This window comes from Bombina bombina, chromosome 7 (genome assembly GCF_027579735.1).
Source record: "Bombina bombina isolate aBomBom1 chromosome 7, aBomBom1.pri, whole genome shotgun sequence".
Taxonomy (NCBI): domain Eukaryota; kingdom Metazoa; phylum Chordata; class Amphibia; order Anura; family Bombinatoridae; genus Bombina; species Bombina bombina.
This window is the reverse complement of record NC_069505.1, coordinates 567,386,812-567,412,426: the sequence shown is the minus strand read 5'-3', so window position 1 is coordinate 567,412,426 and position 25,615 is coordinate 567,386,812. Positions and strand designations below refer to the sequence as shown.

The following is a 25,615-nucleotide window of genomic DNA, read 5'->3' as shown; positions in this document are numbered from 1 at the left end:
ATTATTTCATACAGGCTTTTATACATCATCAAAATTTGCTGAGATTGGATTGATCAGAGAAGTAAATATTTATCTGTGAGTATGAAACATATCACTGTTATTACTTCATTTTGTTGCATCTGCCTGTATATCTCTAACTATCTATCGATCTATTTATCTATTTATCTATGTATCTATGTATCTATCTATCTATCTATCTATCTATCTATCTATCTGTCTGTCTATCTATCTATCTATCTATCTATCTATCTATCTATCTATCTATATATTTGTTTGTTCATCTCAGGTGGTTTTTGGCTTTATTTACATGTCATTCCAATCCATTAAAAGTGGCCAAACTGTGTCAATCCTGTCAAGAAAGTTCTGAAATTATTCCAACTTTTGCTTGAAAAGTAAATTCTGATGCACTGAATACTGTCAAATTATTGAATTGCCTTAAATTTGAGAACTTGCCAAAAAACTAATGGATTTGAACAACCCTTATTATTAGCTACAGTTCTAAAAGACTTTTGTTATGTCATGTTTTTCTCATTGATTGATCTTCAATTCAAATGAAGAGACTCACCTAACTGTATGATTATGGTCTTATTCAGGCTGCTGTGATCCACATGACAGGAGTAATTGTACCTGTCCTCAGCTATCACCTTTACAGTGACCATGAGTTGATAGTTTCCATCAGGATTGGGGAGGACCTGTTTAACGTCCGCTGAGTAAACCTCAAAAGTTTTGTTCTTTACCCATTTCACTTCCACAGCTTGGGGGTAAAACCCAAACACGAAGCAGTGAAGCTTTGTGATCTTGTCAGAAGGGCTTTCTGAAACCTTTACCTGTGGGGGAACTTGTATAAAGAGAAAAACAAGCTATGAGACTCTAATGGCTGTAACATAACCCCTTGTATATGAGTTATTACATTAAAATGATACATATAAACCATGGGGTTCCAAACATGTTCTCAGTCCTTCCTAACACACTAGATTTTCAGGATTACCTTGGGTATCAGGTTAATAACCAAGTTTAAGAATCAGTTGATTATTTTTCCTGTGCTCCGTTTTAGATATTTCAAAAAATCTGGCCTGTTATGAAGGTCTGAGGAAAACCCCTGATTTAAATGTATTATTTTAATTTAGAAAAACTGAATTTGGGAACTGGTTAATCTAATCAATAATAAAAAAAACTTAATTGGAATAAGTAAGATTTAGAGTATGGAAAATATTCTGCTCCCCACTTAAAATCAACTGAAGAAACTAAAAGCAATTATAGGGATATGAAGTTATCATGTGAGAAAAAAATCAGGTGTGCTAACTTCAAGAATTTTGATATTGTGACCGCACCAATGTGCTTCTCCATTGGGCGTGCTACTAAAAATAAAACCTAACAGTTATCACTTGCACAATAACCCAACACTGCACTAGACCAACCTGTTTATACTGTGTATATATATAGTATATATGCTTTTAAGTGAAGAACAAAGGTATTTGAAGTATTTCTATAAAAAAAAAAAACATTCACTTTGTATAAAAGGGATATTATATTTCATATGTCAAGGTGTTTGGGAAGGGCTTAAAGTTGTGTGTGTGTATATATATATATAAAGTTCCAGTGGGATCCAGCACTCACTCCAATACCACAACCACTGGGGTGCAATCAAATATATCATAAATAAAGTCCACAAAGGAGGCACTCTCTGTGTTCAAAACATAAACACAATGTTTAATAAGTAAATGTTTTTGGGTCTCCCCCATCCTCAGACTTAAATATATATATATACAGTATATATGTGTGTGTGTAAACATGTGTATATATGTTTGTATGTACACAAATACATATATACACACATGTATACACATATATTCATAAATGCATAGTTTTGTGATGCTAGCCCTAACAGTTTACTTCAGGTCTCCAGTTGTAAGGAATCCAGTCCTGCTTTTACCTTTTGCTTCAACTCACCTCCCTCACCTGTACTTAAGGCATCACCACGCCCCAAACAAGTGCTTAGTTGTTGAGTATTGTTTGCTAAAATCAGTGCTCTGTTTCTTATAAGCTAATTCTTATTAAGAGAAGATTTACTTTTACTACCTCAACTTTTGGATTACAAATACCAGCTGCAGTTTGGTCTCATTAAGGACTGATAACAACTAGTTACATTTCAACCTGAAGCGTGACTATTCCAAGAAGTAATAATCTATCTCAACTTAACATCTCTACAGGAATTGCTACTTTGTTACCAACAATCGGATTCTACTTACTACCGCTACGGTATTTGTATCATTTCTACTTTCCTTTGGAAGCCTAATCTAACGGCTAATTCAAATGTCATGTTTTCTCTTGAACATTTCTAAACTGACTTTGTCTCTGAAATACTTCTAACATTTGCAACATATGTTTCATGATAATGTTATAACCATTCTTTGATTCATTTCCATACCGGACAGTAACGGACTTTCTGTGACGTCACACAGCTTCACATATCTCAGCGTGTCACACAGCTTCTCACAAATCAGCGTGTCTCACAGCTCTCAATACACTCTCTGGTCTGTGTTCAGTTATCCACGCTGCAAACATTATTCAGTGTGCTGTGTCTCGCAGCAGGTCACGCCCCTGTCAGCACCTGCAGTTTGTCTATCTCATGTCTCTCACGTTTCACTAGTTATTTCAATGAATTCTATCTCTCCTATATGGGCTTGAACTATGAAAATGTCAAAAGTTGTTATTAATACTAATACTTATTTTCAGTCTCTTATTACTTATATGGTATAACAACAATATATAACCATATAAAGTCTTCCTGCATTTCCTTCTAAAAATCACTCTGAGTAAATACAGTCTATGCTGATATAATAGCCTGTACTCCAGTTGTGAAACATATATAATTTATTTAAACTCTGCAGTTGTGATTCAAATAAGCAAGGAACCTTATACCAGTTGCGCTAACTCAATAGGTCTCAATATTCATTAAAAGTATATGGTGCGCTAAAAGGATGTCGGCTGCGTTAAACATTCTCTTGTTATTCAGTTTTACCATGGACTTGTAATACTAGATTGTTCGCTAATCCATACGTGGTCCAGCAATATTGATAGAATACCCCCACATGCTTTCCTGACTGGATAAGCATTTTCCCTCTCATTAATTGTTTTCTGGAACTGCCATTGGATAGGACAATAGGAATTAAAAAACTCTGCAGTAGATAATAAAATGGGAATGACTCTGCGGTAGGTATTGTAATGGGAATGACAGTGAGATGAAAAAAAGTTGGGGAAATTGAGTGAGAGGAAAGAAAAAGGAGAAAATATAATACATAAGAGTAATATGGAAAGAAAACATAGAACTAACAAAACAAGCTATGTTTTCCCTCTGTATTTTCTGCAGCTTTCCATACTTTTTGGAGTTACGAAGTGTACTCTTTCATATAAGCTCAACTTATATTTAGGAAGAATATTAAAATAGTGATCTCACCTTTTTTTTCAAGCTCCCTCTTTCTATTGTTTAAGCCTTTGTTTAACACAGAAAAACAGTTTTGTTTAATTGAATTTCTATAAATTTGGGGATTGACCTTGACCCTGTCAAACCACTTTATTATAGTCTGAGCCTTTTGCATTAGAGGAATATATGTTGATTTCTCCTTATCATAGACCAGAAGATCATTTCCATCAATTCCATGCACGTCATAATCACCAGTGCTGCCATCTTCATGTAAAGAACAGGTAAACTTCACCTGGTAAATACTGACATCCTCGTGGTCTGAAAATAAATATGTACTATAGGTTAAAAACAGTAAAAGTGCATTTAAAGGGGCATGAAACACAAACATTTTCTATCATGATTCAGATAGAGCATACAATTTAAAAAAAGAAAGTCTACTCCAGAATTGTTATTGTTGAAAAATATAGATAAACCCTTTTATACCCCATTCCCCAGTTATGCATAACCAACACTGTTATAATAATACACTTTTTACCTCTGTGATTACCTTGTATCTAAGCCTCTGCAGACTACCCCATTATCTCAGTTCTTTTGACACTTACTTTTAGCCAATTAGTGCTGACTCATAGGTAAATCCACAGGAGTGAGCACAATGTTATATATATATATATATATATATATATATATATAGCACACATGAACTAGCACTCTTTAACTGTTAAAAACTGTCAAAATGCACTGAGATAAGAGGCAGCCTTCAAGGGCTTAGAAATTAGCATATGAACCTGCCTAGGTTTATCTTTCAACAAAGAATACCAAGAGTACAAAGCAAACTTGATGCTAAAAGTAAACTGGAAAGTAGTTTAAAATTACATGCCCTATCTGAATCATGAAACATTAATTTTAATTTTGACTAGACTGTGCCTTTAAACCACCTTTGAATTTACTTAATTTATCTAATTTGCTTTATTCTCTTGGTATCTTTTGTTGAAAATTATACCTAGGTAGGCTTGGGAGGAGCAATGCGCTACTGGAAGCTAGCTGCTGATTGGTGGCTGCAGGTCTATGCCTCTTGTCATTGGCTACTAGTAGCCAGTAAAATGGATTACAGAGGGGAAATTGCTAACTAGAGATGAGCAAAGGTTTTACAACATTCTAAAAATGAAACTAATTTTAAAACATTCGTTCCTTTGTTTCAAATTTTGAATGTTTGCAGAACATTCTAACATTCTAATGCTATCTTTAAATGTAATATTCAATTTATGCAATATTCTAAATAGAAAAATGTATATTGATATATTTGTGTCTATTATGTATCAATTTACTAAATTTCCTACCACATGAACTATTGAACTTCTGAATAGTATTTGTTAAATCTAATGTTACATTAAAAATTGTGAATGTGGATATTTAATCTAATTTGAACATTCAATAACGAAAGTAACATTCGAAAACAGGAAATGACAAAATTAATGTCGACCATGTTTCATGTACTTGACTGTAAAAGGCTCCAATGCACTTAAATAAACACATATTTAGACATTTGTATGCATTTATCTCTATGTTCAAAGCCCTTTGCAGTCTTCTTTTTCTGACTTATAGAAAAAAGTACCAATGGAACTATCTTTTTATATAAATATTTATAAATTGTATTTTATGTTGCTTTTTGGAATTTATTTAAATATAAAATGTAAGGCATAATGGTGCTGTGTATTTACAAATTGAATACTTCAAACCAGAATATTAAAAAGAATACCCTTCAAGCACTCAAATGTTCATATATGAATATGGTTTTATGACAAAATATATTCCATAACTTGTGTCATACTTTCAGCTCTATGTACTAACCGACGGGCGGACAGCTTCTCAACTCGCGAAGCTGTCCGCCCGTCTTTGCTACACACGAGCAGCGGATCTGTTGATCCGCTTGCCCTTAGATATCATTACACACTCATCGGAGTGTGTAATGCCCGCCCATTCATTCGCACGACCAATCTGTGATTTTCCCTCGCCACTCAGAGGTGCTGTACAGTGTAAGAAGCAGTGGTCTAATGACCGCTGCTTCTTACATTGCGGGAAGCAGGCTCGCATATGCAAACCTGCACCATAAGGGCTCCGGAGCAGCTTCGCTGCTTCGTACATGGAGCCCATTAAATTAATACTAAAACATTTCTAAGTCTTTATACACCAGAATTTAAGAGGATTACATCAAATTTTAATCAATTAACTCCTTAACTACACACGTCGTACAGGGTACGTCAAACACAAACTGGTCTTTAAAGACCAGCGACATACCCTGTACATCGTTAGGGGTTTAAAGCATCTGGAAGCGATCCTGATCACTTCCAGCCGCTTTCAAGGTATTGCTGTGATGCCTCGATATTGAGGCATCACTGCAATACCTTTTTTCCAAGACCGATGCAGAGAGAGTCACTCTGTGGCCCTCTCTGCACCGGTACTGATGGTGGGTGGGAGCAGCTGCAGGGAGGCTGGTGGGTGGTCCATCGTTACCCGGCATCCGGTTCCTGTATATGCAATGTGCATGCCGGGTGCAGGGAGCGTGTAGGGGGGGGTCTGCAGGGGGCGCATGCGTGCATGTTAAAAGGCAGCAAATAGGTAGTGGGGGGAGGGTTAGAGAGCTGTATGGAGGGGATCAGAGAGGTTGGGGGCTAAGAGGGGTTCAACACAGTTGAACAGATATTTAAAAAAAAAAATGGAAGGGATCAGGGGGTGGGATGTTCAGGTGGGAGGCTGATCTCTACACTAAAACTAAAATTAACCCTACAAGCTCCCTACAAGTTACCTAATTGACCCTGTCACTGCTGGGCATAATACATATGTGGTGCGCAGTGGCATTTAGCGGCCTTCTAATTACCAAAAAGCAATGCCAAAGCCCTATATGTCTGCTATTTCTGAACAAAGGGGATCCCAGAGAAGCATTTTACAACCATATTTTGATTTTGAACATAACTTCCAGGTTTTTAAAAGTTTTGGTTTCAATTTTGAATGATTCAAATATATTTATAAAAGATAGCGGTAGATTAGACATACTATTTCAAAATAGAATATTAAAAATGAGATTGGCAGGAATTCAAAATCAAACTTTAGTAATATTTTTTAATTTGATGTAAAATACATAGCAAAACATTTGTTTATTCTATGAAAATTTTCTAATGTTCTTTAAAATTCGAAAAGAATATTCAAAAAATAGAATTTTATATGAGCATTCGAATCAAATGAATTAATGTATCGAAATTAATTTGGTATCCAACTATAATTTTCAAATATTCCCAATTCCAAGATCAGGAAGAAATAGTATAATATATTTCTACACATCTAGTAAATATAAGAGGCAAAATATTGGGGGCTTTCAGAACCAAAATTTAAGTGAATATATTATGTTATAAACCCCCAAGGAAGATATAATTATAACTCCATAAATTAGTAAAGATATTTACTTACTGCATAGGTCTGACCATTGTTTTTTAAAATTTGCACACTCATAGTGATGTCGCGAATAGTTCGCCGGCGAATAGTTCCCGGCGAACATAGCTTGTTCGCGTTCGCCGCGGTGGGTGAACATATGCAATGTTCGTTCCGCCCCCTATTCTTTATCATTGAGTAAACTTTGACCCTCTACCTCACAGTCTGCAGACACATTTCAGCCAATCAGCAGCAGACACTCCCTTCCAGACCCTCCCAGCTCCTGTGCAGCAGCCATTTTAGATTCATTCTGATCCTGCATTCTTAGTGAGAGGAGGGATAGTGTAGCTGCTGCTCATTTTATAGGGAAATTGATAGCTAGGCTAGCGTATTCAGTGTCCACTACAGTCCTGAAGGACTCATCTAATCTCTGCTGTAAGGACCGCACCCCAAAAAGCCCTTTAAAGGGCTAGAACATCATTTTTATTTTTTAATTTTTTTATTCTTTGTAATCTAATTGCATTTGCCTGCCAGTGTCAGCATGTGTCAGGCTCACAGCATATACTGTGCCTACTTGCTCAGTGCCACCACCAGTCATATCTGGTGTAACATTAGTGTAAATTTAAAAAAAAAAAACTTTTACATCAGTCTGCTAGTGTAATCTAATAGCAGTTGCTTGCCTGCCACTGCCAGCCTGTGTGTCAGGCTCACAGCATATACTGTGCCTACTTGCTCAGTGCCACCACTCAATCTGGTGTAACATTAGTGTAAATTTAAAAAAAAAAAAAAAACTTTTACATCAGTCTGCTAGTGTAATCTAATTTCAGTTGCCAGCAGGCCAGCCTGCCACTGCCAGCCTGTGTGTCAGGCTCACAGCATATACTGTGCTAATTGCTCAGTGCCACCACCAGTCATATCTGGTGTAACAGTAGTGTAAATTTAAAAAAAAAAAAACTTTTACATCAGTCTGCTAGTGTAATCTAATAGCAGTTGCCTTCCTGCCACTGCCAGCCTGTGTGTCAGGCTCACAGCATATACTGTGCCTACTCGCTCAGTGCCACCACTCATATTTGGTGTAACATTAGTGTAAATTTAAAAAAAAAAATTTACATCAGTCTGCTAGTGTAATCTAATTTCAGTTGCCAGCAGGCCAGCCTGCCACTGCCAGCCTGTGTGTCAGGCTCACAGCATATACTGTGACTACTTGCTCAGTGCCACCACCAGTCATATCTGGTGTAACATTAGTGTAAATTAAAAGAAAAAAAACTTTTACATCAGTCTGCTAGTGTAATCTATTAGCAGTTGCCTGCCTGCCACTACCAGCCTGTGTGTCAGGCTCACAGCATATACTGTGCCTACTCGCTCAGTGCCACCACTCATATCTGGTGTAACATTAGTGTAAATTTAAAAAAAAAAAACTTTTACATCAGTCTGCTAGTGTAATCTAATTTCAGTTGCCAGCAGGCCAGCCTGCCACTGCCAGCCTGTGTGTCAGCCTCACAGCATATACTGTGCTAATTGCTCAGTGCCACCACCAGTCATATCTGGTGTAACAGTAGTGTAAATTTAAAAAAAAAAAAACTTTTACATCAGTCTGCTAGTGTAATCTAATAGCAGTTGCTTGCCTGCCACTGCCAGCCTGTGTGTCAGGCTCACAGCATATACTGTGCCTACTTGCTCAGTGCCACCACTCAATCTGGTGTAACATTAGTGTAAATTTAAAAAAAAACAAAAAACTTTTACATCAGTCTGCTAGTGTAATCTAATTTCAGTTGCCAGCAGGCCAGCCTGCCACTGCCAGCCTGTGTGTCAGGCTCACAGCATATACTGTGCTAATTGCTCAGTGCCACCACCAGTCATATCTGGTGTAACAGTAGTGTAAATTTAAAAAAAAAAAAACTTTTACATCAGTCTGCTAGTGTAATCTAATAGCAGTTGCCTTCCTGCCACTGCCAGCCTGTGTGTCAGGCTCACAGCATATACTGTGCCTACTCGCTCAGTGCCACCACTCATATTTGGTGTAACATTAGTGTAAATTAAAAAAAAAAAATTTACATCAGTCTGCTAGTGTAATCTAATTTCAGTTGCCAGCAGGCCAGCCTGCCACTGCCAGCCTGTGTGTCAGGCTCACAGCATATACTGTGACTACTTGCTCAGTGCCACCACCAGTCATATCTGGTGTAACATTAGTGTAAATTAAAAGAAAAAAAACTTTTACATCAGTCTGCTAGTGTAATCTATTAGCAGTTGCCTGCCTGCCACTACCAGCCTGTGTGTCAGGCTCACAGCATATACTGTGCCTACTCGCTCAGTGCCACCGCTCATATCTGGTGTAACATTAGTGTAAATTTAAAAAAAAAAAACTTTTACATCAGTCTGCTAGTGTAATCTAATTTCAGTTGCCAGCAGGCCAGCCTGCCACTGCCAGCCTGTGTGTCAGCCTCACAGCATATACTGTGCCTACTTGCTTAGTGCCACCACCAGTCATATCTGGTGTAACAGTAGTGATGTCGCGAACGTAAAAATTTCAGTTCGCGAACGGCAGACTCGAACTTCCGCTACTGTTCGCGAACCGGCGAACTGTGCAAACCGCCATTGATTTCAATAGGCAGGCGAACTTTAAAACCCACAAGGACTCTTTCTGGCCACAATAGTGATGGAAAAGTTGTTTCAAGGGTACTAACACCTGGACTGTGGCATGCTGGAGGGGGATCCATGGCAAAACTCCCATGTAAAATTACATAGTTGATGCAGAGTCTGCTTTTAACCCATAAAGGGCCTAAATCACCTAACATTCCTAAATTGTTTGGAATAACGTGCTTTAAAACATCAGTTATGATGTTGTATCGATCAGGTAGTGTAAGGGTTACGCCCGCTTCACAGTGACAGACCAAACTCTCCGTGTAATGCACCGCAAACAGTCCATTTGCACAACCACGAGATAGATAGATTTGATAGATAGATACATAGATTACATAGCTCAATAGATGCAATATACATATGATAGATACAAATTACATAGATAAATAGATGCAATACACATTTGATAGATACAAATTACATAGATCAATAGATGCAATATACATTTGATAGATACGAATTATATAGATCAAAAGATGCAATATACATTTGATAGATACGAATTACATAGATCAAAAGATGCAATATACATTTTATAGATACGAATTACATTGATCAATAGATGCAATATACATTTGATAGATACGATTGATAGTTAGATAGATTTGATAGATAAATAGATAGATTTGAAAGATATATAATTTCCCTGACAGAGTATAACAATAAGACATGTGGTCTGGGACCCGTGGTGTGTTAAGTAGTACTATTCTTAGCAGTTTACTACTACCTGTTACTCCCCCTATCGGGGGAGGTCTATATAGCCTGCATTTTTGGAACAGGGAGATGGAAGAAGATGATTGGTCTGTCCTCCTACTTCAAATTTGTCCTAAACACAAGTGGCTGTCTCAAAACAGTCCGGACACGAGATAGATAGATTTGATAGATAGATAAACATAGATTGATAGTTAGATAGAATTGATAGAAGATAAATAGATAGATTTGATAGATATATAATTACCCTGAAAAAGTATAATAAAACATGCGGTCTGAGACCCATGGTAACTAGGTTGTGTTAAGTAGTACTATTGTTAGCACTTTAATCCCTGTTAATCCCCCTATCGGGGGAGGTCTATATGGCGTGCATGATTACCCTGACAAAGTATAACAACAAGACACGCGGTCTGGGACCCATGGTAACTAGGTTGTGTTAAGTAGTACTGTTCTTAGCTGTTTAATCCCTCTTACTCCCCCTATCGGGGGAGGTCTATATAGCTGCATGATTACCGTGACAAAGTATAGCAACAAAACATGCGGTCTGGGACCCATGGTAACTAGGTTGTGTTAAGTAGTACTATTCTTAGCACTTTAATCCCTGTAACTCCCCCTATCGGGGGAGGTCTATATGGCCTGCACGATTACCCTGACAAAGTATCACAACAAGACATGCGGTCTGGGACCCATGGTAACTAGGTTTTGTTTATATTAGTACTATTCTTAGCACTTTAATCTATGTTACTCCCCCTATCTGTGTAGGTCTATATGGGCTGTATGTTTACCCTGAGAAAGTATAACAACAAGACATGCGATCTGGGACCCATGGTAATTAGGTTGTGTTTAGTAGTACTATTCTTAGCACTTTAATCCCTTTTACTCCCCTTATCGGGGGAGGTCTATATGGCCTGCATGATTACCCTTACAAAGTATAATAACAAGACATGCAGTCTGGGACCCATGGTAACTAGGTTTTGTTTATATTAGTACTATTCTTAGCACTTTAATCCCTTTTACTCCCCCTATCGGGGGAGGTCTATACGGCCTGCCTGATTTCCCTCACCAAATATAACAACAAGACATGCGGTCTAGGACCCATGGTAACTAGGTTGTGTTAAATTGTGCTATTCTTAGCACTTTAATCCCTGTAACTCCCCCTATCGGGGGAGGTCTATACGGCCTGCCTGATTACCCTCACCAAATATAACCACAAGACATGTGGTCTAGGACCCATGGTAACTAGGTTGTGTTAAGTAGTACTGTTCTTATTAGTTTAATACCTGTTACTCACCATATCGGGGGAGGTCTATACGGCCTGCCTGATTACCCTCACCAAATATAACCACAAGACAAATGCGGTCTGGGACCCATGGTAATTAGGTTGTGTTAAGTAGTACTGTTCTTAGCTGTTTAATCCCTCTTACTCCCCCTATCGGGGGAGGTCTATATAGCCTGCATGATTACCCTGACAAAGTATAGCAACAAAACATGCGGTCTGGGACCCATGGTAACTAGGTTGTGTTAAGTAGTACTATTCTTAGCACTTTAATCCCTGTAACTCCCCCTATCGGGGGAGGTCTATATGGCCTGCACGATTACCCTGACAAAGTATCACAACAAGACATGCGGTCTGGGACCCATGGTAACTAAGTTTTGTTAAGTAGTACTGTTCTTAGCTGTTTAATCCCTCTTACTCCCCCTATCGGGGGAGGTCTATATAGCTGCATGATTACCCTGACAAAGTATAGCAACAAAACATGCGGTCTGGGACCCATGGTAACTAGGTTGTGTTAAGTAGTACTATTCTTAGCACTTTAATCCCTGTAACTCCCCCTATCGGGGGAGGTCTATATGGCCTGCACGATTACCCTGACAAAGTATCACAACAAGACATGCGGTCTGGGACCCATGGTAACTAGGTTTTGTTTATATTAGTACTATTCTTAGCACTTTAATCTATGTTACTCCCCCTATCTGTGTAGGTCTATATGGCCTGTATGTTTACCCTGAGAAAGTATAACAACAAGACATGCGATCTGGGACCCATGGTAATTAGGTTGTGTTTAGTAGTACTATTCTTAGCACTTTAATCCCTTTTACTCCCCTTATCGGGGGAGGTCTATATGGCCTGCATGATTACCCTTACAAAGTATAATAACAAGACATGCAGTCTGGGACCCATGGTAACTAGGTTTTGTTTATATTAGTACTATTCTTAGCACTTTAATCCCTTTTACTCCCCCTATCGGGGGAGGTCTATACGGCCTGCCTGATTTCCCTCACCAAATATAACAACAAGACATGCGGTCTGGGACCCATGGTAACTAGGTTGTGTTAAGTTGTGCTATTCTTAGCACTTTAATCCCTGTAACTCCCCCTATCGGGGGAGGTCTATACGGCCTGCCTGATTACCCTCACCAAATATAACCACAAGACATGCGGTCTAGGACCCATGGTAACTAGGTTGTGTTAAGTAGTACTGTTCTTATTAGTTTAATACCTGTTACTCACCATATCGGGGGAGGTCTATACGGCCTGCCTGATTACCCTCATCAAATATAACCACAAGACAAATGCGGTCTGGGACCCATGGTAATTAGGTTGTGTTAAGTAGTACTGTTCTTAGCTGTTTAATCCCTCTTACTCCCCCTATCGGGGGAGGTCTATATAGCCTGCATGATTACCCTGACAAAGTATAGCAACAAAACATGCGGTCTGGGACCCATGGTAACTAGGTTGTGTTAAGTAGTACTATTCTTAGCACTTTAATCCCTGTAACTCCCCCTATCGGGGGAGGTCTATATGGCCTGCACGATTACCCTGACAAAGTATCACAACAAGACATGCGGTCTGGGACCCATGGTAACTAGGTTTTGTTTATATTAGAACTATTCTTAGCACTTTAATCCATGTTACTCCCCCTATCTGTGTAGGTCTATATGGCCTGCATGTTTACCCTGAGAAAGTATAACAACAAGACATGCGATCTGGGACCCATGGTAATTAGGTTGTGTTTAGTAGTACTATTCTTAGCACTTTAATCCCTTTTACTCCCCTTATCGGGGGAGGTCTATATGGCCTGCATGATTACCCTTACAAAGTATAATAACAAGACATGCAGTCTGGGACCCATGGTAAATAGGTTTTGTTTATATTAGTACTGTTCTTAGCTGTTTAATCCCTCTTACTCCCCCTATCGGGGGAGGTGTATATGGCCTGCATGATTACCCTGACAAAGTATAACAACAAAACATGTGGTCTGGGACCCATGGTAACTATGTTGTGTTAAGTTGTACTATTCTTAGCACTTTAATCCCTGTAACTCCCCCTATCGGGGGAGGTCTATACGGCCTGCCTGATTACCCTCACCAAATATAACCACAAGACATGCGGTCTAGGACCCATGGTAACTAGGTTGTGTTAAGTAGTACTGTTCTTATTAGTTTAATACCTGTTACTCACCATATCGGGGGAGGTCTATACGGCCTGCCTGATTACCCTGACCAAATATAACAACAAGACATGCGGTCTGGGACCCATGGTAACTAGGTTGTGTTTTAAGTAGTACTATTCTTAGCACTTTAATTCCTGTTACTCCCCCTATCGGGGGAGGTCAATATGGCCTGCATGATTACCCTCAACAAATATAACAACAAGACATGCGGTCAGGGAGCCATGGTAAGTTTACTTCCTTTTGCACAATCAAGTATACCAGTTGCAGACAGAGGTTCTGACCCTGCATTATGGCTGCACCTCTCCCTAAAAGAGGGATCTGTTACAGAGTCTGTGGGCCTGTATGCAAAGAGCTGGCCTGCCTGAAAGGAGCAGCAAGGCAGTACAGGTCGTTCTCCTTCAGCCTTTTTATACGATGGCCCACGACCCTCAACAGGCACAACAGCATGAAACACCACATATGCCATCCTATTGAACAATAGAGTACAGGTATGGCATTGATTTTAGGATCCCGGAGATAAATTTTAGGAACCGGCTCAATTTTAGGATCCCGGAGATAAATTTTAGGAACCGGGAAATTGAACAAAAAACCATGCTTGGACACCCAGTACAGGTCGTTCTCCTTCAGCCTTTTATAAGAGGGTCCAGGACCCTCAACAGAAACAACAGCAGGAAACACCACATATGCCATCCTATTGAACAATAGAGTACAGGTATGGCATTGATTTTAGGATCCCGGAGATAAATTTTAGGAACCGGGAAATTGAACAAAAAAACATGCTTGGACACCCAGTACAGGTCGTTCTCCTTCAGCCTTTTATAAGAGGGTCCAGGACCCTCAACAGAAACAACAGCAGGAAACACCACATATGCCATCCTATAATTCCTATAGTAGGGGATTTGCAGAGGGCACAAATATGAATGATTGTGGTGTGGAATAAGTGATAAAATTAAATAAGTGTATATGGAACTTAGGTTTCAATTTGTGTGTTCTCCTTTAAATAATTGTTTTTATTGCAACTTGCATAAAATCACCAATTTGGGTATCTCTGTGTGTGAGTCCAAAATGTATAAATGAAAAATGTGCAATAATGTGTATACAATTCAAATTTATTATAACTTCAATAAAACAAATAAAATAAAGTAAAGAAAAATTAAAAAAAATTATAATGAAAACACAATAAAGTCGTGATTTAAAAATTCCTGCCTGCCTTGTTTGCACAATTTTATTGTGCAAACTGGAATGTGAGTACCCATTTTGTATACTTTCTTGGAATCATTCTGTTAACAGTTTAACCTGCACTAGGAGAAGTTATGTGTCCTTTATGTTTTAAAAGGCTACAACATCCAGTATCCAGTCTACTGATTTCTGATGGAGACCATGCCCTGCGCATATTGCACTTTATTAGTGCACACACCCTTGTGAGTAGTCACTTGTTAGCAACTTTGTATTCACTGAAAATTATCACTATGGGGCGCTCTTCTTTACATCTTTTTTTGTGCATCGAGTTTACCACTTGTATTACAAGTTGAAAATAAACAAGAATGTGTGAGTGCAATCACAATTTATGCTAGAATGATTAGCGCGTCCTCAGAGCTCTAGTTAACTGTTTCAAAAAACTAAAAAGTGTCACAAAACACATAAAAATACATTAAAAAAGACATTTACACTCAAAATAACACCATCCAATAAAAAAATATTGCACAAAAAAAGTTATGAGTTCAAATGCTGGGAAAAATAAGACAGCAAAGGACTTTAACATATATATATATATAGTATCTCACAAAAGTGAGTACACCCCTCACATTTTTGTAAATATTTTATTATATCTTTTCACGTGACAACACTGAAGAAATGACAATGTAAAGTAGTAAGTGTACAGCCTGTATAACAGTGCAAATGTGCTGTCCCCTCCAAATAACTCAACACACAGCCATTCCTGTCTAAACCATTGGCAACAAAAGTGAGTACACCCCTAAGTGAAAATATCCAAATTGGGCCCAAAGTGTCAATATTTTGTGTGGTGACCATGATTTTACAGCACTGCCTTAACCCTCTTGGGCATGGAGTTCACCAGAGCTTCACAGGTTGCCACTGGAGTCCTCTTCCACTCCTCCATGACGACATCACGGAGCTGGTGGATGTTAAGAGACTTTGAGCTCCCCCACCTTCCATTTGAGGATGCCCCACTGTCTGGAGACATGCTTGGCCAGTCCATCACCTTTACCCTCAGCTTTTTTAGCAAGGCAGTGGTCTTATTGGAGGTGTGTTTGGGTTCGTTATCATGTTGGAATACTGCCTGTGGCCCAGTCTCCAAAGAGAGGGGTCATGCTCTGCTTCAGTATGTCACAGTACATGTTGGCATTCATGGTTCCCAATCCCTAAATGAACTGTAGCTCTCCAGTGCCGGCAGCACTCATGCAGGCCCAGACCATGACACTCCCACCACCATGCTTGACTGCAGGCAAGACACACTTGTCTTTGTAATCTTCACCTGGTTGCCATCACACACGCTTGACACCATCTGAACCAAATAAGTTTATCTTGGGCTCATCGGACCAGAGGATATGGTTCCAGTAATCCATGTCCTTAGTCTGCTTGTCTTTAGCAAACTGTTTGCGGGCTTTCTTGTGCATCACCTTTAGAAGAGGCTTCCTTATGGTACGACAGCCATGCAGACCAATTTGATGCAGTGTGCGGCGTATGGCCTGAGAACTGACAGGCTGACCCCTCACCCCTTCAACCTCTGCAGCAATGCTGGCAGCACTCATTTGTCTATTTCCCAAAGACAACCTCTGGATATGTCGTTGAGCACGTGCACTCAACTTCTTTGGCCAACCATGACGAGGCCTGTTCTGAATGGAACCTATCCTGTGAAACTGCTGTAGGGTCTTGCCCATCCTGCTGCAGCTCAGTTTCAGAGTCTTGGTAATTTTCTTATAGCCTAGGCCATCTTTATGTAGAGCAACAATTCTTTTTTTCAGATCCTCAGATAGTTCTTTGCCATGAGGTGCCATGTTGAACTTCCTGTGACCAGTAAAAGAGAGTTTGAGAGCGATAACACCAAATTTAACACACCTGCTCCCCATTCACACCTTGGGGAGGGAAAATGGCTAATTGGGCCAAATTTGGACATTTCTACTTAGGGGTGTACTCACTTTTGTTACCAACGGTTTAGAAATTAATGGCTGTGTGTCGAGTTATTTTAAAGGGTACAGCAAATGTACACTGTTATACAGGCTGTACATTCACTACTTTACATTGTAGCAAAGTGTCATTTGCTATCCACTCTCCTCTGACGAAGAAGTTTGTGGCAACTTCGAAACGCGTAAGGACGATACAGTGGGCGGACAGGTTCCTTTGCTACTGGCAGCCAGCTACAGTTTGTATTTTACAGCTGATAATTTTTAACAAAAAAACAACAAAGACATAGTCTCCTTCATACGCTTAACAGCTTGAACCAATTAGTTTTATTGAGTGCTTTTTTGGGTGACACATTTATACCTAAGCTCACACCAATCACTTACAAGGGCCACACGCAACAGTGTTGTACTTTAGCCCTTAAAATCTAAAGGTTACATAGGCCCCTTGTGTAACTAAGCTAGACTTTTGAGTTATAGATCACTCACACATCTCTGCACTATCGGACATTCATCCTTAAGGTCCCATCTGGGAATACACTATCATTTTGGATAAAGCTATAAATCTTACCTCATCATGGATTGAGGTTTATCAATGTAAGCACAATACCATTTGTATATAATATGTTTAATTTTATGTTATACAGTATCACGCTATGTGTGTTTTTTTTCCTCCATGCATAACCCTGGGTACCCATGCCAATCGGTCTTCATATACCTGTGAGGATAAAGATTCTCACCATCATATGAAAGAACATCAGAGAGTCCAGGGTTGCCATTGAATATTAAAGGCTCCTTATAATTAATGGAACAAGAAGTGGACTAAGAATTCCTAAGGACAACACTCTGGGGACTAAAGACATAATCATCATTAAATACGCAGAGCAGACATCTTACCTCATATGATTGAGGTCTGATTTGGTAAACAGGAATTTTTTACTTCAACATACAGCATTAAGAAGTTATCCACAAAAGATACTAATAAGAACTTCATACAGCTATTATTTAAGAACTGTCTTGCTTTGGGAAAGATTTTATATTTTGTACATCAGAAAGACTGATTATAGCAGAGCACCTTTTTTTCCATTATTGATAGCTCTTTCTTGAATATCTCTAACAGTGACGGTGTACACTGTGTCAATACTTATATTTGTTGGGTCTGAGTTTCTTGTATATTGTGTATTGTATATTGTTTTTGAAATAGACAAAACTTGTGCCACATCTATACTTACATTACACATTAAGGATTCTCATCTATACTAAATAAAGTAATATTTTAGTGCAATATACAGCCTTATAAAAAGAGTGAAACATCATAACCACTACAATGGTTTAATGCTGGTGATTTTTCTTGATTCTTAAATATATATATATATATATATATATATATATATATATATATATATATATATATATATATATATGTGTGTGTGTGTGTTTATATACGTGTAAATATCTATTAACATATTTACAGACATATATACACATATAAACACATAAATACATATGTATAAATATATAGACATAAATATAAGTGCATTGGGGCCCTTTGCAGTTAAGTAGATGAAAACATGTAAAAACATATTTATGCAATATTCATTTTTATTTAAGGGGCCCATTTATCAAGCTCCGAATGGAGCTTGAGGGCCCGTGTTTCTGGCGAGCCTACAGGCTCGCCAGAAACAGCAGTTATGAAGCAGCGGTCTAAGGACCACTGATCCATAACCCTGTTCGCCTGCTCTGAGCAGGCGGACAGACATCGCCGAAAATCAACCCAATCGAGTACGATCGGGTTGATTGACATCCCCCTGCTGGTGGCTGATTGGCCGGGAATCTGCAAGGGGTGGCTCACAAGAGCTGCTGGTGCAATGCTGAATACGGAGAGCGCATTGCTCTCCTCATTCAGCGAGGTCTGTCGGACCTGATTCTGCATCCCTTTTGTATCCTATTATTTTGCAAACCCAAAGGTGTTGAACGTAAAAAAATTAAATAATTTGGATGTGGTTTCTATCATGAATGAAAACATTGAAGAAATTATAAAATTTTGTATAAAAACCTAATTCCATTGATAAATCACGGATGATGCTTGGTGGTTGATGTGGGGTTGCAAATCTATGTTATTTATTTGTAGGAATGAGAGATTTATACTTTATTTTGTTATTCATTGCACTATGATGCAAATTTATACCCAAATAGATGGCTGGACACTCATATGAGTACTATGTTTGTGACAAAAATCATGTGGAAAGCAAGTAGCACAGCAAAAATGTTGCAACCTTGGCAGCCATGAATCATAAACAAAAACCTAACATCCAAAAAACATGTAACAAACATGAAAATCACAAGTGAAATACACTACAATGTCACCAAAATATACTTTAACTATATCACATAAAACATAGTTGATAGAAACTTGATAGACAGTTCATTACAGAGCCTTAATGGCATAACACAATACCATCAATTTCAGTTATTAAAATCTGTTTTGCATTTGTCTCCCTACTTGATTCTAGTGAGATTGAAGATGGAGTAGAGATTGAGTTTAGTGAACCAACTTGCCCCTAGTAGCTGGTAATATTATTCATGGATCAATAAAAGTAGCATTTACTTCTTTTTTTATTGTATTAATCAGCCATCTATAGTTGATATAGGATCTGAGATAGCCTTAATTATTCTTTAAAAAAAAATGCCTCCAGGAGATGAGGTTAGTTAATTTAATCCTTTAGCTATGTTTTATTTTTAGAATGCTCCATGGCTAAAGTGGTAGGTAAATAAACCAAGTATTTACATCCTTTAGGAGAAGATATGCCTGGTAGCAATTCTATACTGCAGTTGTACTCACGATCAAGAAGTGATTTTGTTCAACATTTGGAAAACACTTCCATCAGTTCTCAGTAAATTTAAGGCTCCACACTTTTGAAATCATCAGTACAAGTTCTACTACTGCTACCAGTAATTTAGCATATTTATCAAGCTCCATATGGTACTTGATAACCCGTGTTTCTGGCGAGCCTTCAGTCAGCGGACAGAAATTGACAGAAATCAACCCGATCGAATACAATAGGGTTGATTGACACCTCCTGCTAGTGGCCGTGAATCTGCAGGGAGCGCTATTGCACCAGCAGTTCACAAGAACTGCTGGTGCAAAGATAAATGCCAACAGCATATACTGTCGGCATTTATGGATGTGTAGCGGACATGATCTGCTATAGCGGATTATGTCCTCTCACAGCATCATAAATAGGCCCCTAAGTATGAAGACAATGAGGCATATTTATCAATGTACGAGCGGACATGATACAAAGTAGTATATCATGTCTGCCGCACATCGATAAATGTTGAGAAGTTAGGGGGCCGTGGTCTTTAGACTGTTTCCGGCAAGCCTTCAGGGGCATTAAATTCCATACGGAGCTTGATAAATATGCCCCAATGTCTCTGTCTTCACTGCCTTTATTTTAACTGAGGAAAGGAAAAGAGAGGTTCAGTCATTGCTTTCAAAGCCTTGGACTTACCCTCTTGCTTGAGACAAGTCTAGTCTAAGACTAGTTCAAACTGGATGTCCTAACAAACAGAACACCGTCATTGAGTCAATAACTTCATTATGTGGCTGACAAACAGGTAAGATCCAACACCAAGGTTTGATCTTGTTTAGGCTTCTAAGAGGTAGGGGTGTGGTAGATGGGGTGAGGTAGTTGGTTGTAGTTTGAATGTCCTAATTCTCTCAGATTCTCTTTTTGAGAAAAACGCCTCATTGTGAATAGTCATGGAGACTATACTAGCTAAGGTGGTGTCTTATCTTTTACTCATTTAGATAAACCATTCTGATAAGCTGTCTTAAAAGCTTCTTGGTTCCATAACATGTGCAGACATGTGCAGAATTAAATGGGGAATCATGGAGAGGGTTTTTTTTTTTTTAAATACATTATTTGTTTAAGTGGAAGTGTTGGTTGTGCTTAAGGTAAATTGATCTAATTCTAGGCCATCCTTAGGATTAATTGTGGTGGGGGAGAGTATGTTTAAAGGGAAATGATAGCCAAAATTAATATTTCAAGATTCCGATAGACCATGGGATTTTAAGAATTTTACACTAAAAGACTGGCACTCCAATATGCAGGAGCATCTGTAATTAATATCTAAGCTGGGAATCAAGGGAAAAGGAATGAAAACAAAACAAACGGTGGTGGGGAGCCTAGCTGTAAAGGTGGAACAAGTCATTATCATAAATTATGAAAAGTACTGCAGTGGCACTAGTGAAAAAAATAAAAATATAAATCCTTATTAATCCAATTAAAGACATGAATACATCAAGGAGGGGTTCACAATCATACATGTTTTGTGCCCATTATAGATGCTTAATCATAGTTAAAAATGCAATACATAACAAATACATTTGAAGTGACATCAGCCAATCAGGGCGAGTTGTGTCTCATGTCATCCTTATACTACAGATCTCCACCCTGTATAGGTAAAATATATTAACAATTTATATAACAAAACAGTGAGCTCAGTGACATTAAACACATATAAGTATGCTCCTTTAACATAAAAACAATGTTGTTTTTTTTAAAAGAAGGACAAAAAGAACAATAAAGTCAATTCATTACTCCAGTGCAATTAATGTAACCAAGTATGCATATAAATGTTTGCAAGATAATATATAAAATCAAATAAAATAATAATACAAAAGAGTATAATCAAATAATTCATCCCAGGGTTAAATCAAATGTGGGAATATTTTCAAAAGTATACTTATTACAAATCAACAAAATAGCTAATATCCCACTCTTGGTTTAACCATTGGGAACAGTTTTAATTTATAAATCCACAATAACTCTTCTTTCACTTAAGATTTTGAATTAACGGCCCCTGATCCCCCTTAAGACCGCTGCTACGATTGGGTTGATTGACACCCCCTGCTAGCGGCCGATTGGCCGTGAATCTGCAGGGGTGGCAAAGCACAAGCAGTTCACTAGAACTGCTTGTACAATGCTGAATGCTGACAGCGTATGCTGTCCGAATTCAGCGATGTCTGTCGGACACGATATGCTACAGCGTATCATGTACGGCCGACATTAGTAAATCGGCCCCAATGTCTCCACTTCTTTTACCTTGATAAATAATTTTGGAATATTCAATACATGTTCCAAACTTAAATGTCTTGCTATAACAGAATAGTATTCTATTATAGTGTTTAAGATCACAAACATGCTCCTTAACTCTAGACCTAAGCTTTCGCGTTGTTTCTCCATCATATGGCATAGATCCTAATTGACATTCTAACCTCTTAGTGACCAGGCCATTTTTCAATTTCTTTCCCTTAAGGACCAGGGCTATTTTTACATTTCTGCTGTGTTTGTGTTTAGCTGTAATTTTCCTCTTACTCATTTACTGTACCCACACATATTATATACCGTTTTTCTTGCCATTAAATGGACTTTCTAAATATACCATTATTTTCAATATATCTTATAATTTACTATAATTTTTTTTATAAAATATAATAAATACATTGAAAAAACACACTTTTTCTAACTTTGACCCCCAAAATCTGGTTACACATCTATAACCATCAAAAAACACCCATGCTAAATAGTTTCTAAATTTTATTGTGAGTTTAAAAATACCCAATGTTTACATGTCCTTTGCTTTTTTGCAAGTTATAGGACAATAAGTACAAGTAGCACTTTGCTATTTCCAAAACATTTTTTTTCTTCAAAATTAGCGATAATTACATTGTAACACTGATATCTCTCAGGAATCCCTGAATAACCCTTCACATGTATACATATTTTTTAGTACACAACCTAAATTTTTGATCTAGGCCCATTTTGGTATATTTCATGCCACTTTTTAACAAACTTTAGTTTTCTCACTGAAATTATTTACAAACAACTTGTTCAATTATGGCACAAATGTTTGTACAGGGAGTGCAGAATTATTAGGCAAGTTGTATTTTTGAGGATTAATTTTATTATTGAACAACAACCATGTTCTCAATGAACCCAAAAAACTCATTAATATCAAAGCTGAATAGTTTTGGAAGTAGTTTTTAGTTTGTTTTTAGTTATAGCTATTTTAGGGGGATATCTGTGTGTGCAGGTGACTATTACTGTGCATAATTATTAGGCAACTTAACAAAAAACAAATATATACCCATTTCAATTATTTATTTTTACCAGTGAAACCAATATAACATCTCAAAATTCACAAATATACATTTCTGACATTCAAAAACAAAACAAAAACAAATCAGTGACCAATATAGCCACCTTTCTTTGCAAGGACACTCAAAAGCCTGCCATCCATGGATTCTGTCAGTGTTTTGATCTGTTCACCATCAACATTGCGTGCAGCAGCAACCACAGCCTCCCAGACACTGTTCAGAGAGGTGTACTGTTTTCCCTCCTTGTAAATCTCACATTTGATGATGGACCACAGGTTCTCAATGGGGTTCAGATCAGGTGAACAAGGAGGCCATGTCATTAGATTTTCTTCTTTTATACCCTTTCTTGCCAGCCACGCTGTGGAGTACTTGGACGCGTGTGATGGAGCATTGTCCTGCATGAAAATCATGTTTTTCTTGAAGGATGCAGACTTCTTCCTGTACCACTGCTTGAAGAAGGTGTCTTCCAGAAACTGGCAGTAGGACTGGGAGTTGGGTTTGACTCCATCCTCAACCCGAAAAGGCCCCACAAGCTCATCTTTGATGATACCAGCCCAAACCAGTAATCCACCTCCACCTTGCTGGCATCTGAGTCGGACTGGAGCTCTCTGCCCTTTACCAATCCAGCCACGGGCCCATCCATCTGGCCCATCAAGACTCACTCTCATTTCATCAGTCCATAAAACCTTAGAAAAATCAGTCTTGAGATATTTCTTGGCCCAGTCTTGACGTTTCAGCTTGTGTCTTGTTCAGTGGTGGTCGTCTTTCAGCCTTTCTTACCTTGGCCATGTCTCTGAGTATTGCACACCTTGTGCTTTTGGGCACTCCAGTGATGTTGCAGCTCTGAAATATGGCCAAACTGGTGGCAAGTGGCATCTTGGCAGCTGCACGCTTGACTTTTCTCAGTTCATGGGCAGTTATTTTGCGTCTTGGTTTTTCCACACGCTTCTTGCGACCCTGTTGACTATTTTGAATGAAACGCTTGATTGTTCGATGATCACGCTTCAGAAGCTTTGCAATTTTAAGAGTGCTGCATCCCTCTGCAAGATATCTCACTATTTTTGACTTTTCTGAGCCTGTCAAGTCCTTCTTTTGACCCATTTTGCCAAAGGAAAGGAAGTTGCCTAATAATTATGCACACCTGATATAGGGTGTTGATGTCATTAGACCACACCCCTTCTCATTACAGAGATGCACATCACCTAATATGCTTAATTGGTAGTAGGCTTTCAAGCCTATACATCTTGGAGTAAGACAACATGCATAAAGAGGATGATGTGGTCAAAATACTCATTTGCCTAATAATTCTGCACTCCCTGTAAATGCTTTTCTGGGAACCCCTTTGTTCAGAAATAGCAGACATTTATGGCTTTGGCATTACTTTTTGGTAATTAGAAGGCCGCTAAATGCTGATGCGGACCACACTTGTACTATGCCCAGCAGTGAAGGGGTTAATTAGGTAGCTTGTAGGGAGCTTGTAGGATTAATTTTAGCTTTAGTGTAGTGTAGTAGACAACCCAATGTATTGATCTAGGCCCATTTTTGTATATATAGTTCATGCCATCATTTCACTGCCAAATGCGATCAAAAAAAAAAAAAAAAAACGTTCACTTTTTCACAAACTTTAGGTTTCTCATTGAAATTATTTACAAACAGCTTGTGCAATTATGGCACAAATGGTTTTAAATGCTTCTCTGGGATCCCCTTTGTTCAGAAATAGCAGACATATATGGCTTTGTCATTGCTTTTTGGTAATTAGAAGGCCGATAAATGCTGCTGTGCATCACTCTTGTATTATGCCTATGAGTTAAGGGGTTAATTAGGTAGCTTGTAGGGTTAATTTTAGCTTTAGTGTAGAGATCAGCCTCCCACCTGACACATCCCACCCCTGATCCCTCCCTGACCCCCCTCAAACAGCTCTCTTCCCCCCCCACATCACAATTATCACCACCATCTTAAGTACTGGCAGAAAGTCTACCAGTATAAAAATAAAGGTTGTTTTTTTTTAAGATTTTATCTGTGTAGGATCACCCATTACCCCCAACCTCCATGATCCCCCAAAACAGCTCTCTAAGCCTCCCCCTCGACCTATTTGCCACCATCTTAGGTACTAGCAGCTGTCTGCCAATACCCAGTTTACTGAAAAATTGCCCTTTTTTTTATAAAAAAAAATAAAAACAAAATTTTCTGTAGTGTAGCTGCCCCCCTCAATACCCTCTCCCCTCCCACTCCCAGTTCCATTACCCAACATTTATTCCCCCTCCCTCTCCCTTTCCCTCTCCCTCTGCCTTGGACTGCATTTACAATGTAGCGTGCGCGAACGCTCCCATCCTGTCGCAAGCTGCCGCACAGTGAGTAACAGGATCCGGAACTCCCTCCAGCGATGGGCCACCCACACGCCTCCCTGCTATGGCTCCCATCCACCAATGATCTGCACCATCGCTGGCCGATGCAGAGAGGGCCACAGAGTGGCTATCTCTGCATTGGTGGGTAAAAAAGTGTATTGCAGGATGCCTCAATATCGAGGCATCACTGCAATACCCTGAAAGTGACTGGAAGCGATCATGATCACTTCCAGCGCTTAAAAGCACTAATGACGTGCATGGTACATCCTTGGTCATTAATGACTGTTTTTTGTAGTACGTACCTTGCGTGTCCAT

General features: G+C 38.7%; 1 protein-coding gene across 1 annotated transcript; it reads right to left on the bottom strand.

Annotated features, from left to right (window-relative positions):
• Window positions 1-542: 542 nt before the first annotated feature.
• LOC128636581 (major histocompatibility complex class I-related gene protein-like) lies at window positions 543-25,615 on the bottom strand. Its single transcript, XM_053689575.1, has 3 exons — window positions 25,603-25,615; window positions 3,458-3,742; window positions 543-838 (listed from the first exon to the last, which is right to left on the bottom strand). The coding sequence occupies exons 1-3, from the start codon at window positions 25,613-25,615 to the stop codon at window positions 543-545; spliced, it is 594 nt and encodes a 197-aa protein (XP_053545550.1).